Source organism: Pleurodeles waltl, chromosome 6 (assembly GCF_031143425.1).
Source record: "Pleurodeles waltl isolate 20211129_DDA chromosome 6, aPleWal1.hap1.20221129, whole genome shotgun sequence".
Classification (NCBI taxonomy): Eukaryota; Metazoa; Chordata; class Amphibia; order Caudata; family Salamandridae; genus Pleurodeles; species Pleurodeles waltl.
Genome location: NC_090445.1, coordinates 713,000,591 through 713,015,705, shown reverse-complemented (window position 1 = coordinate 713,015,705; position 15,115 = coordinate 713,000,591). Strand labels below are relative to the sequence as shown.

The following is a 15,115-nucleotide window of genomic DNA, read 5'->3' as shown; positions in this document are numbered from 1 at the left end:
TGGGTCCTTCTAATTTCTCCTCCTCCTGGTCTAAATTAGTTTATAAATACAATGGCCCTCATTCTGACCCTGGCGGTCAAAGACCGCCAGGGCGGAGGACCGCGGGAGCACCGCCGACAGGCCGGCGGTGCTCCAATGGGGATTCCGACCGCGGCGGTAAAGCCGCAGTCGGACCGGCACCACTGGCGGGCTCCCGCCAGTGTACCACCGCCCCATTGAATCCTCCACGGCGGCGCAGCTTGCTGCACCGCCGCGGGGATTCCGACCCCCCCTACCGCCATCCAGATCCCGGCGGTCCGACCGCCGGGATCCGGATGGCGGTAGGGGGGGTCGCGGGGCCCCTGGGGGCCCCTGCAGTGCCCATGCCACTGGCATGGGCATTGCAGGGGCCCCCGTAAGAGGGCCCCTACATGTATTTCACTGTCTGCTGCGCAGACAGTGAAATACGCGACGGGTGCAACTGCACCCGTCGCACAGCTTCCACTCCGCCGGCTCGATTCCGAGCCGGCTTCATCGTGGAAGCCTCTTTCCCGCTGGGCTGGTGGGCGGTCTGAAGGCGACCGCCCGCCAGCCCAGCGGGAAAGTCAGAATTACCGCCGCGGTCTTTCGACCGCGGAACGGTAATCTGACGGCGGGACTTTGGCGGGCGGCCTCCGCCGCCCGCCAAGGTCAGAATGAGGGCCAATGTCTCTGACCTAACTCAGATTGCTGGTCTGGACATTGAAAGGTTAGATGTACAGAAAAGGGGCCTATCAAGAAGCTTAGCTTTAGCTGTCCAAGGTTCTAGAAAGAGGTCTACTCTTTTTTCCATGCTCATCATTGGGAATATTTTAGGAAGTGGTGTATCCCCAATAGTTTAGATCTTGTGAAGGAGTGAATTAATTTTCTTTTGTCCAAGATGGTTTTGACTTGGGCCTATCTTCTGTCACTCTGAGCCATCAATGGCCAGCCATTAAAGCATTCAGAGAATCGTGAGAGGTATAGTATCCTTAGAATCCTATGTGTTTACATTTCTAGACCTGCATTTAAGAAAGTGGGTCCAGAAAGGAATTTGCAGCCAGACCTGGAGTCTTTATAAGGACTTCCCTTTGAACTTCTGAGGTTGGTTAAACTTCAGTATTTGAAAAGGAGGGTTTTATTTTTGGTTGCCATCACCGCCATCCATAGGTTGGGGAGTTAGGATCTATGGCTTGTAGATCCCCTTATCTGACATTTTTGTCCTGATAGGTTAGTGCTTTGTATTTGCCCTAAATTTAGGCCTAAAGGGAATTCGCCCTTTCATGTATGTCAAGAGATAATCATGCCGCAGTTGTTGCAGAATCTTCATCTGATCAGACTTCTGTCCATCACTTGAACCTTAGAAGAGCAGTTCTAATTTACATTAGCAGAGGTTCTTTTTCAGATGGGTCGAGCCTTCATGAATTTTGGTTCTTTCAGGAAGGGTTTAACACCTTTAGTTCAATCCCTGAGTTGATGGTTTATGTCTACTATTGCTCTGGATTATGGTGAGAGAGGGGTTTCCTCTCTCACCATCTTCTTGTGCAGAGGTTCAGAGAGCACCAATTTTTTGAAATTGGTAGAGCAGCAACTCGGGCCTTGCCATGTACTTTGGTTAGATATTACCTAATCCATTGTTGGGGGTTTGGATTATGGTGATTTTTGTTTCAAAGAACCCTCAGTAGCACTGGGCTAGCAGTTTGCAGGGGAAACTTCATTACGTTTTTCACAATTGCATCTATAAAATATCTGATATTTGTTATGCTGTATAGGCTAATAGGTGTACCATATTACTCTCAAAACGTTCACATTCCTTGTGTTGTAGGACTGCAACAAGGAAGATAATGAGGAGATAATGCTTAATTTACTCACTGGTAATTCCATTACTCAGAGTTAATTTTTCCTCATTACAGTCTTTGGTTACTGCCCAAAGGGTATCCTGCGGGCCAGGTCTTTTTTAGGATAGCTTGTTGTGAACAGGGAGAATGGTTCGTGGACAGCCCTTTTATAAGGGACTTTTTAAAACAAAACTGATGAGGGACTAGCGAGTAGGTGTCTGTCAGAGGAGGTGACCTCCTCATATTCTTAGGACTGTAAGAGAAAGAATGAACTCGGAGTAATGAAATTATGGGTAAGTAATTATAGCATCACATGTTCTTCGAGATGCAGCTTTCTGATACAGACATCGTTGATTCAGAGTTGTTTGGAATGACTGTACTTCACCGTTACTCCTAGTGCAGCTTTTGCTTGATATTTTGGAGCTAAATCTGCGAGAAGAAAAGAGGTCAGAAAGAAGCTGCAGTAATCATGCGTACCAACTCCAATTCTAGAAGTTATCCTTCCTTACGACTTCATTAATTCAGAATGGGGTGGTGTAAAACCTCAAGGTGTGGCGTTATCAGATTTAAAATGGGGCAGAATTACTAGCTGGTTAATCAAGTCATATCGCAATAATGGACAGAAATGTTTGCATCAGTCTGGATCATGGCAATCACTACATTTCATTGTTTTTAACTCACCTGTATTGCTACTGAAAGGGACCCACCTTAAGTAAATTGAACTTGGCCTAGCCCGCAAGGGGTAATGCAGCTCAAACTGCAAGGGTTCCTCAGGACCGTGGCTTAGCAGTTCAGGTTGGACTTTCATTTTTTAGTATAACCAAGTCTGATTTATATGTGGCTGTTCCCTTTGTGAAATAGCTCAGAAAAGACAAAAAAGGATAGAATGGAAATGTAGCCATTGACCGGTCTCACCATCATGCTATAACGGATCCCCCACAGCAGGACAAATAAGACTCTTGTACAGACGAGTTTACACAGGAACAAAATTACATTTACAGTGTAGGCGAAACAACTATCTGTAGAGTTCACATCCTGTATTCTCATTCTAGATTTAGCCATGATCATAAGTACCGGGGTTGATCGCTGGGGAGTGGACTGTTCACTGTGGTAACCAAAACAGGCTCTATGTGTGCAGTTTATTTTACACCCTAACCTGGACCCCAACATGTAGCAAAGATGGGGTTTTGTTCAGAGAAATACAGAGAAAGGATTCTGACTTTACAACAGGCTGAGTCAGAAATTGAAATGGTCTTATCAGGATATGGTGGCACGCTGTTGAAAAGGTTAATGTAGCCAAAGTAGGGTTTTCAGTACAGTGTAAAGTACATTCTAGTTTAGTAAGGCCAGTTCAGGCTTTCGATTTCCATACAAACAAAATCCACCAATCAAGAGTGAGTTAGCTGAAATCCATTCCTGTGGCATTATAGGCCAAGTCGGCAACTATCTTCAGTCTTCATTTGCTCTCCATTAGGTTCCCCGGTACCAATGTCTGCCGGATTTCACCTTTTCAATACAGATTTCCTACTGGAGGCTAAAGTAACTCTCTTCTCAGTTACAACAACAGTCAACACTTATTCCGCTGTCCTCTCGCACTCCGACAGAAAACAATTTTAGCTGACTCTAACATGTTGAAAATTACTTTTCTCAACTAAGTAAGGCAAATCGGCATAAAAATGAACACAAAAAATTGTTGCCACTATTCTTTAAGTAAAATATTTTGTTTGTTTGTATTTTCTTAAACATGTTGTGCTCCATTAAGTACACTAAAATGAAGTATTGTAAATCATCCTCCAGTAGTTGCCATACAAATGAGTGCAACCTACATAAGACAGGTGACTTGTATTCTTGCCTCCTGAATTGTTCTCCCATCCTCCTCACAAAAGATATGGCGAGCAAAAACCTCTTTGCGTTGCGTAGCACGCTGTACTAACAGATATCAGTCTTTTCTAGTCATGTATCATTTCCTCTCTTATCTGGTTCAGACATATATTAATGCAAAGTCAGGGACACTGGCAATTACATGCCACACTTTCTGATTAATATTCAGAAGGATCATTAGGTATTCCTGTAGTCTGGAGGATGAGAATTCATTCAATAGCAGTCTTTTGGCATCAGAAAGATCCTGTTCTCAAAAAACGAAATACTTAACTTGCTATGCTTAATAAAATATGTGAAATGCCCTAATTGGAAAGTAACAGTTATACTATTTGGCTTAAAGCGTATAATGTTTCCAGACTAGGAAATAGGCTGACAGCGAGTTAAAAGTGCAGCTCTGCATATTGTCACCTGAAGACACACGATCTGAGCAGAACTGTCAAATGCCTCAACTTCACCTGATGTAGTGGTGTTCAGGTGAAGGTTGGAATACACTCGCCCCTCTGAAGTTGCTGCACAGCAGGGAGCGGTGACTCCCTCAACTGTGCCAGAGACTTGCTGTCTGTGGTGTGATGTAGTATGCTATGACATTTGAAGTCGCTATGTCCACGATAGTCTGTGGAATCCTGCAACTCTATCGGAGATAGCTCTGCTTGGGTAGGAGTGGGAGTGCCTTAACACCACCTGATGATTCTAGGTCTGCGGCACTTTAAATATTCGCAACTCATCTGAGGGTGCAGTGTCCATGCCGTGTGTGGGATGCCCTAACTACACCTGAAGGTCCTCTGCTGTTGTGCATCATGGAGTGTGCTAATCACATTATTCTGCGGTGCTCATGTAACTCCACAGTGAGTCACTGTATGTAATGAAGAGTAGTATGTTACAGCCATACCGAGCATAGATATCTTTGGTTAGGAGTGTGAAATGTCTTAAGTGTAGAGTAATAAATGTTAAAAAGACTTCATTTGGAAATATAGCAAGAAACGTGGTATGCTTTAACCAAACCTGCAGTACTTATGTTGAGTAGTGTAGAATGCACCAGTCTCACCAAACACCCAAACTCCAGGGCAGAGTGTGGAATGCTGCTACGCCACCCTGAGATCTTTGCCCTGGATAAAGTAGTAACTGCTCTAACTTCACTGGAGGAAACTCCGTCTGCAGTGGATAGTGGAATGCCCCAATAAAACCCAATGTATCTGTTCCAGTGGCAGTGTGTGAAATGCCATACATATCCCAGGGTTGCTGTGTCCTCATCCAAGCGTAGAATGCTCAAGCTCACCTGAACTCACTGTTTGATTAGACTGTGTATTCTCTAACTGCTCCTCCGATCGACGGGTCCACAGTGTGAAAGTCCTCAAACCCACCTAGATGGGGCAGTGCCTGCAGCAGTGTTCAGTACTTTAACCAAGAGCGTGCTGTGTGGTGTACTAACTCCCTATCGTGCCTTGAGGTGGCACTTCTGAGCAGCATTAATATTCTCATGTCTTTCATTTTTTCTGTCAGCAGCAAGAGGCTGTACCACCCGAAGAAGAGCCTCTTTGCAGGAGCAGCCCCTACTCCAGATCCATCCCCCTGGAAGCCGAGGGCATGCAGCACCATCCCTACCCTCAACAAGATATAGATTCAGCACTGCAGGAGGCCAGGAATGAGGTAATCTGTCATGCCAGGAATAGCTGCCATACCAAGAAATGCACGAATTCAGAAAAAAGTGGATTTGCCACAAAAATGATAAACACTTGTTTCTTTTCACTAATTTCCATGCAACAATTAGTAATAATTTTGCTTTGTAAGCTTCTGTAAGTCACTTAACTTGTTTTTTTTTAAAAGTATCTGTTGGTGACCAAAATTCTCCTTGAAATGCTACCACACACGTTCACCACACAAGCCGTCCACTTCTTTCACTAGGCTCTGACCTCTCGCACCAAAGCTTTGATGAAACCTACATTTCTCAGGAGGTATGCACAGTGTTCTCCCAAAGCACAGTTTGAGAAAGTTGAGTAAAATAGGAAAATGGACTACTGCTTGGTAGTAAAGGACATGCCCAATTACAGGCAGCAGGCCACTCACACCCCTTGGCACCAGTGCCACTGCGCCTTCTGGGCGTATACTAACTACACGCCTCGTTTTGTCTCAGGGAACATTGCACTGCTTTTGTAAATGGTGTACCTGTTCTGTGCCTAAGAAACATTTCCAATGGTGTAAAGGCCAAATGACCAAATGTTTCTCTGAACCACACTAATCCAGAGGCTATCAGGATGTACGGTTGCTGCCTATGCACACCATATATTCTTGTTCCAACTGAAAGAATTAGAAATGCTTGATATGGGTTTAAAGTTACGCCATTATGTACAAAGGGTATATTTTTTTTACAGCCAATCAATGGTACTTCTGTTCACAAAGATCTTGAAAAAAGGCACACAAAGCAAACGCACATGTAAAAAGATCCTCCAATAAACACCTGAGAAAGTGACCTTATTTGGTACTGCAAGCTAGAAACCAGAAGTATGTGTTCGCCTAAACATTATACAATTAACCATACTTGAAGTGTTCAAAAAGAGATGTCGGCTTCCTCTGATAAGGTTTACAAAGGCTAAAGAAACTAATTGGTTTTCCGAAAGCATGCTGAATATTCCGTGCTCTCTCCACTGCATGCCACTCTCACGATCATGGGAGTTAAAGTGTGAATTTAAGAGATGTCTCCAAAAACATATTTTTTCCTATGTGGGCATCGCCTGCCCTCACACATTGTACATACAACTATAGGAAGAAGAAAAAACACAGTAGCAGGGAACAGCGGTTGTTTGACGAGTGATATTTAGAAATGTCAGGCCGAATTAACAGAGTGACCAACAGCAAATGGTCAGTTGTGCAAACGCAGAGATCAAACTGTCCCTCCATGCATCCCTCCCCTCATTCAGGTATCACTCCAAGCCTTTATCGTTATGACAATAGGACAAATTAAAATAACATGCAGTGAGGAGGTATCCCCATCATGAATAACCTATAACAACTTCTTCCGATGGATTTCCTCGTTATGAACATGCTGTAAACACGTAAGGAATGTTGAGAAGTCATGGCCACTGAAAGTGTCATGCACTTTTTGAAAGGGAAATTAGTATAAGGGTACAGAGTATGATTTGCCAACGTAAGGCAACCAAATTAAGACTAACAAGGCAATCAAACAAGGAATGGTGAATACACACGTCCATCGGCAGCCAGCAGTGAAGGTGATGAAGAAGGGAATGGGAGAGTTAATATGTTACCCAAATTCCAAGCAAGTCACCCAAATGTTCAAGATGGCCAGCGGGCATGAGAGTATTGATGCTGGAAAGCCTGAGCACAGGGCCTCCATACTTACCACTGCCATCCTCTACTTCTTCCTTCAGATCGAAGCCAAAGAGCAGGAAGTGTGCGAGTGGAAGGAGAAGTACGAGAAGAGCCGACGGGAAGTGGTAGAGATGAGGTGAGTGGTGAGGGCAGCAAGTTTGTGGGAGAATTGCAAGGGTGGTTAAGAGTATAGGTTTCAGGCTTATCAAAATGTAGAATGTGGGCAATGGAGGGGCTTCAGGTAGGAATATTAGTGATTTACTGGGGGCTGCAGGAGTTTGAATTGGGTGCAAAGGGACTACAAAACCTGGCATGAGTTAAAAGTTCATATCCTGTGATCTACAGATTACGATTTAGAATAATCCTACCATGCACCCTATGGAGGCTGGTAGACTGAGTACTATTAAACTGGTAATAATAACTGCTATTCATAGCACTTAAAAATGCACTAAGTGCAATGTTAACAGCAGCTTTTAGGTATATGCAGCATGTAAGAGCGTCAGCTGGGTGCAAGAGTGCCAAATCTTCTAGAGTTTAAACTGTGGAGTGGATCAAATTCAATGATGATTGCGGGTGAATGAACTGGGTGCAGTAGTGGCTTTAAGAGTATGGATAGTATGAGTTCAAAGCGTATGAGTGCAAATGTGCTGTGTGCATGGAGGCTTCTAGAGTGGATCTTAAGTATAGTAATTAATGGAAGTGTGTGTGTGTGTGTGTTACGTGCGAGTGAGACCACAGGAGCTCATGTTGTGCACTGGAGGGGTCTACTGTTTGAATGTCTTGGCCTATCCTTTCGACCTCCTGTGATCCACGGTGGATTCCTCTGCCCCTGTCTCACATGTTGAGCTTGTTGTGTGTCTTGGGCATCTACAAAGGAAGCATCCATGATAATCATGTGGGGTCCCTGTGTGATTCCTGTAGCCTCTCTTTGGTAATCCCACTGCACTGCTAAGAGCTCCTGGATCCCAGGATGCGATCCTTGTGCACCACCGTATATTTCCTGGGCCCCAGTGATATCCCCCTCGGCTCCTTGTGTGATATGAAATTGGCACTCTGTGTGCTCTCCTAATCTATGCTTTTTTGAGCTTCCAGTGTGATCGCCTGGGCTCCCGGTGAATCTCCAGTGATTTCTTGGGCTTCCTGTGAGATCACGTGGGAGTCTCTTTGTGACCTGTAGAGTGCTTAGTTCTTTCTTTGGGTTGTGTTTGAATAGAGTATTTGTCTTTCGTGGCTCTCTTTTACATACAGTATTCTCACAATTCACAGTTAATTTTATACTTCTTTTCTAGGAAAATCGTTGCAGAATATGAGAAAACGATTGCACAAATGATAGGTGAGTGTCTCTCGTACAGGGTGTACATACTACATACAGGATTTTTAATTTTCATTAGGGCTCTGTGCAGCGCGGCTTCCAATTTGGAGATTGGACATATTGAGCTGTTCTACCTTTGTTACACCGGACAATTTATTATGATTTATCACACTTTTTATATTATCCTAAGTTTGTCAATGTAATTTCAGTTCTGGTGAACAAAATTCTTAGAACAGTGCTGTCAATATCATTTTAAAACATTATGATTTCTGTGTCTCTATTTGCTACAACCCCTTTAAAATAAATTAAAACTGCTTTTTAAGCTGCTGAATTGCACAAGCCACTCGTCACTAGTTTCTCCCCCAGTACATTCAGATACTTCTCAGAGTTTACAACTTAGGGACTACTTACATATCTGTGTTTATATTTTAGATTGTGACACATTAGGTGCTATATTTTTAACTTGTCCAAGTTCATCTTCATAACATTGGCACATGCATGCTTTTCAGTCCTTCTGAATCTTTGTGTAATATTTTCTGCTTTCTTTCCTACTTTGCCATAAACAGTTTTACACAAATCACACAAAAGGTGATGGGAGGTATGCTTGCATCAAACGTTCGACTTCTATGGACTCCCCTTTATCGTTACTGGAACCCAGGGACACCCACTGATTCATCACTCGAAACTGGGGACCCCGGCCTAAACACTGTTGATGATTTGAACTGGAAAATAATACACAAAAATTTGACAAAACAACCACTCATCAAACACATACAGAAATAACACATTTTATTTAATTTGCAAACAAATATAAATAAAAAAAAAAAAAAAAAATGTTAATAGGAAGGTTGGAGCTGTTCTAAATTCAATTGAAGCCATACATTATCCATACTATATTCTGTCTGATGCACCTGCACTGCTCCCACAAATCAATCTGAGGATACAAATTTATTTTTTAGCCTCCCATTTCAAATTTCTTGACATTTACAGTAAGTTTTAAAATTTTCAATCGTACATTTAGCCACTTTATGTATATACACTTTGTTAATCTGTTAATATTATTTAATTTTTTAAGCAGTTGCGCCCCTCTCCCCTGACGGTCTGTAGACCCTCAGTGGTCCCCGGACAATTGGTTGGGAACCACTGGTCTAACCACTAGTAATTGCTCGGGGTAGTATTTCAACCCATCTGACCACCAACATATGACTGTGGCCATTCACAAATTATTGGTTCATTTAAGGTTACAGCTGCTAAAATAAATTCAGGATGCGTCAAGAGCCTTTTTCAGCCTTAGGGAGAGAAACCCAGTCCTACACCCTTGGGAGACCAACTCATTGTCTGCCTGTGAAGGTTGACTTCGGTTTACAAATACTTTCATGGCCTTGGGTTAATCTCTGTGGCAGAAAACCTCTTGCGGTACCACTTGGAAAGAGATCAACAGAAGCAGTATTTTAGAATTCCCTATCCCCAAATGACGGTTAGATTAGACGAAATAGGAGGATTTCTGTCCTCAAGTCAAAGCTCTGGAGCATTCCACCAGCCCAAGTTAGTTGTAAACATTTCCTCTTGTCCGTCTGAAAGGTGGTAAATCCATGACTCAATTTTCGCTGGATATTTTTCTGTGACTGCTAGTGTGGTCGTGTTAGTGCCCAGTTATAGTTAAATCTGTGGGGCTTTCCTTGGTGTATCAATTAATAAATGGCACAGTATGTCTACCCGGGATCATGTTAATGAGGTTCCAAATTATCTGGACATGGGGAAAAGCATGCTATATTTTACTTTTAAAGGCGAATTGCACAACAAGCCAGCTGCATCCCATTTATAGAGAATGTTTGTAATTTTCTAGGAAAAAACATTTGATTACTTTAACCTGATATATTTTTCAAAGGCCCGCACTGATGCTCATTTGATAAACTTCATCACCTCCTCCCGGGTTTTTCCTTCGATGGTCTATGCTCATTCACTTGTCTCGTGTTACACTGATTTCTCTTAAACCACGTTCCATATTAGTGTGGTCTTCATCACAGAACCTGAGGTTTTATTAATTGCTGAGCATCTTGCTTCTCAGGAAAATATAAACCTCCATTAATTGTCTTCTGTTATCATCTTAAATACCTGCTGCTACGTTTTCTGGCCCGCTGCTAACTGCTACTGTCTGTCTTTCCCTTTGGCTGCTGAATGGAAAGGAAACCCCGGTAAGTGAAAATGAGCTGCTGCATTTGGTGCCACCATTGCCTATTCATGTTGAGGAGCTGTGCCAAGCACTCTATTTGAGATGTGGCAGTCCAGCAAGGTTGTAACTTAATGAGAGGCAGAGACAAGAGTTTTGAAAATAATTAGAATGCCGCCACTCTTCATCCCCCAACACCTCCATTTCTGAAACATCTAACTTTCTCTCCTCATTTTGTAAGTTTCCTCCTTACTCTTTTCCTTCTCTACGTGTCCACTGCATCCTACTCTCTTCCTCTGTCCTCTTTTTACCTATTAATCTCTACTGCTTGGTGTCTGTCATTGCCAACGTGCATATCTGCTCATGCTTCCCTATTTTTTTCAGTTCGTCACGTCTCTTTTCCTATCGCCTTCCAACCCTCCGTTAAGTGCAGTCAGTACATTTGTCCCTTTTCTCTCCCTATTCCATTGCTCCATCTTCCCTCCCCATCGCTCTTTCTCTTCTGTTTCCTGTTTTTTCCTCCTTACTGCAGTCTCACTCTTATTAATTAAATTAAATTTGCATTAAGATTAAATAACAGGGAATTGAAGGCACACGTTCCTCAAACCCAACACTTGACCTCCTCTGCCATGCTGCACTCTTGCTGTGGCAGCTGCGTAATGTTGTCTATGGGAGATTTCTTCCACAAGAGGACCGCAGTCTGGAAAACACTCTTTGTACACAATACATTTATATATTTGGAGCAAGGAATGCAGGCTTTCTCTGGGATTATGCACTGCTCTTTAAATGCGCCCTCATGTACCATAGCAAATGTTTATAGGAGCTCTGGTTCAACACTGAAAACATCATGGCTTGTGACGAGGTCCTTGAGACAACACACAATGCTAACATTGTCTTTGAAACATGGCTTTTGGTGGGAGTCCACACTGGTTGAATTGTTTTGGACAGGTCTGATGATATACTGAAGCCTCCTACTCAGTAGGTCCCGAAGGACTCTGTGGATGAAACACCTTAAAAATAGTTTTCCATGCTTCTATGGGAGCAAGGAGAGTATGCTATGATATTAGCATCTGTGAAGCTAGTTTCCACCATGTGTATGGTCCTGAAAACCACCCAGTGACTGGGATCCCATAAACGTTTGCCAGAGTTAAGGTGGCATGTTTTGTGTTCAGTAAAGATTCATAATATACAATGACCAGTTGTGGTAGAAGTGAATAATGTATACTTTTGTAATTGACTGCACTGGGTAATAATGGCTAGATCCTGTCATGGATCTGTTTAGTGCATAATGTTTATCGGTGTCTGTGTCAAAGACTCTGCCATGTGTTTAATTCCATTTGTTTCATCCTAAAGACGACATTTATTTATTTGTTGAAGCACAACTAGATCCTATAAGAGTGACAGTGCACTGTACAGATAACAGTGGACATATCAAGGATTAATTTTCTACAGTAAAAAAAAAGTTAAATAAGATAGCTTAGTGCAGTAATACAACATAAACGTATATAGTCAATCCAGATTAAATAGAGGCCTTTAAGCTTGGGTTGGAAGATTGGAAGTGTGGGAGCAAGGCGTATCTCATGAGGAAGGATTCCACATCTGGGGCGCTTTCCCTGAGACAATACACGCAAGGTAGTTATCATAAACCATGATATATGGAGTCTTTGCGTCTTAGATCTTCTTAAGGTCATCGTGATCAGTTCAGTTAGGATGACTCACTAGCAAATTGTATGGCTTTGATTCAATGCGGCGCTTGTGTGTTAGGTAGTTTCCTCAGAATGTAGATTATAGTCCTATGAAAGACCAATCGAACAAGCCTCTGAGGATTCAAACTGGCCTGTATTCAGTGACACTGCATTGGAAAAGTAAAGGGTGTGGTTCACCATCTCAGTAGAGGAAATTAGATATCCTCTACCCATAAGCAGCATCAAGGTACGATAGAGATTTAGGGTCTACAGTTGAGTGCATTAATTGGCACAGGAGCATCAGTAATTTGTTTATAAAGTAACATTATGCCCAGCTCAGATACAATCCTGAATTGCTGCCAGCAAGAGCAGACATGTTTGCACTGAGGAAAAAACAGGACTGTGTGTTTACCAGTGATGTCCATGCCACCATAGCAGGAACTGAGACTCTTCATCTCTGAAAAGGTAGAGGCCCTCAGAATGATCCATTTTCCATAATACAGAAGAACTGATAAGTTGGAGTCTGGTCCAAGGATATGAGTGTTTTTCAGGCATGTAGTCCAGGCAATAAACAAACAGCAGATTGATGGCACCATGCTGGCTACAGCCCACATGCTGACTTTCTTTTTTTCACATACATTTTCATGGGGGTGTTAAAGTGCAAAAGAGCTGAAGGAAAAGGAACTTAAAGTGGCAAGCATTGTAGAAAGATACAGGGACCGATACCTTAGGTATCCCTGACAGAACAGGTAAAGGAGACAAAGTAACAGGTGAAAACTGCATTGTTTTGGGCATATTGCAGAAAACATGCCTTCTCAATATTCACACTATCCATCAAAACCTGGCATAATGCAAGGTAGAGATAGATGTTTAAACCCTGAATTTAAGTACAGCACAAGTTCAACAATAAGACAAAGAAAGGGTAGTGTTCTAGTTCTTGTGAGGGTATTGAACAATACAACCAACTGTTCCTTTACCAACAGTGTGCCAGCTACGGCTGTGTGTGGTTTTCTGTCTCAAGTGATATGTGGCCTAGGTCGAGTCACCTTGCAGAAGGGATTCACTGAAAACCAATATTGAATGAATAAGAAATTAATGAGGCCAGTGAAACTGGGCCATACTTTGATACCTACCTGGTGATTCTGTGCTAAGAGGACTTGTTACTCCCAGGGAAAGTGCCTTCCTGTAAACTCCCTTCAGCCTATGCATTTCCCCTTTTTTTTATTTGTTTTACATTTTGGATAGAAGTAATGTACTAAACACCTAAGTACTTGTGCCTACACCTTTTTAAGACCAGATATGCAGACGGTCAGACAAGTACATATCTGGATTAGAGAAGGCCATCGCTCCAGACATAGCCTATACTTTCCTGCTCCTTCCTCCCCACCCACAAAACATCTCTTCTTTCTAATTTGCACCACCAAAATTCCCCCCAGGCTGTGGCAAGGAGGAAGGCGCTGGGGGTGGCCCCAACTGCCTACATCTCTTTCTCATATTGGAACTACAGCCAGCTCACCTTGTTAAAGAGAAGAATGGACGTTTTAGATATCTCAAACCTCGTCCTTTTCGACATCAAAGCGCTCACTCTCTCTCAATATATACATATATGTATATGTTCGGTGGCATGTGTAGCTGCAGATACACATGCTGTGCATTATCCTGCCATCTGGTGTTGGGCTCGGAGTGTTACAAGTTGTTTTTCTTTGAAGAAGTCTTTTCGAGTCACGAGACCGAGGGACTCCTCCCTTTCAGCTCCATTGCGCATGGGCGTTGACTCGATCTTAGATTGTTTTCTTTCCACCATCGGGTTCGGACGTGTTCCTCTTCGCTCCGTATTTCGAATCGGGAAAGTTAGCTAAATATCGAAAAATCGACGGTATTGTTCTCGTTCGGTACCGGGTTAGTGTTATTGTATTGGCACCGACAGCAGGAGCGCTCCGGCGGCCCTTCGGGGCTTCCGTTCTTCAGCGGGGCCTGGTCGGCCCGACCACATGCATCGTCGAAGCCTAATGGACCGGACCCCCTTCCGCTTCTGTCCGAAGTGCCACTCGAAGTATCCCTATACAGACCAACACCTGGTCTGTAATCTGTGTTTGTCACCAGAACACAGGGAGGATACCTGTGAGGCTTGTCGAGCGTTTCGATCTAAAAAGACCCTACGTGATTGACAAGCGAGAAGACTGCAAATGGCGTAGACACCGAGAGAACAACTCGACGTCGGAAAGGAGGAAAGAATTTCCATCCAGGGGACGGACTCGGACGAATCCGAAAGTGGGCGAACCTCGACGGTGCAGCGAACAGTGAGTAGAACTGCCCCGTCCAAAACTCACACAAAGATCATTAAGGCCAAGGGGACGCCTCCGCCAGCAAGCCATGGCTTAACCCATCGAAAAGAAGGTGACCAAACATCGGCACCGAAAAAGGCCAGAGATTTGCCAAAGATTTCCGACTCTGGTCGAGAATCCGGCACCGAACGATCTCAACACTGACAGTTCGACTCACCCAAAGTGAGTAAAATATAATCGGAACCGAAAAATACATTTTCTGAAACATCGGTACCAAAAAAAGCAGCTTCGGAGCCGAAAAGAAGCTCTTACACAGAAGAGCAAGGACTTTCCAGCCAAATGAAGGAAAGACATAGGTTTGAGCAGGAAATAAGTATGGATGAACCTGACCATACGCAAAGGAGGTTGCATATCCAGAAAGAGACATGGAAAATACAAACTCTCCCTCCAATTAAGACCAAAAGAAAACTGACATTTCAGGAGACAGAACTGCAGCCGAAGGTGAAGGTGGCCAGAGAAAAATCCCCACCACCAAGGTTTTCACTACAACCTTCCCCACCACACTCACCACAACTGTCTCCAGTGGGAACACCTCCAATGCAGTCACCCACACATACAGGAAT

At 43.4% G+C, this 15,115-nt stretch overlaps 1 protein-coding gene across 7 annotated transcripts in view; it reads left to right on the top strand.

Annotated features, from left to right (window-relative positions):
• Positions 1-15,115, top strand: part of TACC2 (transforming acidic coiled-coil containing protein 2) — a 343,330-nt gene that overhangs the window by 274,003 nt on the left and 54,212 nt on the right. For 5 of the 7 annotated variants that reach the window (XM_069239186.1, XM_069239188.1, XM_069239189.1 and 2 more), the window contains 3 exons: positions 5,217-5,363; positions 7,100-7,176; positions 8,330-8,373. In XM_069239186.1, the coding sequence (XP_069095287.1) occupies positions 5,217-5,363; positions 7,100-7,176; positions 8,330-8,373 (268 nt within the window). The remainder of the gene's footprint in view (positions 1-5,216; positions 5,364-7,099; positions 7,177-8,329; positions 8,374-15,115) is intronic. The other 2 variants (XM_069239187.1, XM_069239191.1) reach the window with 1 other exon arrangement.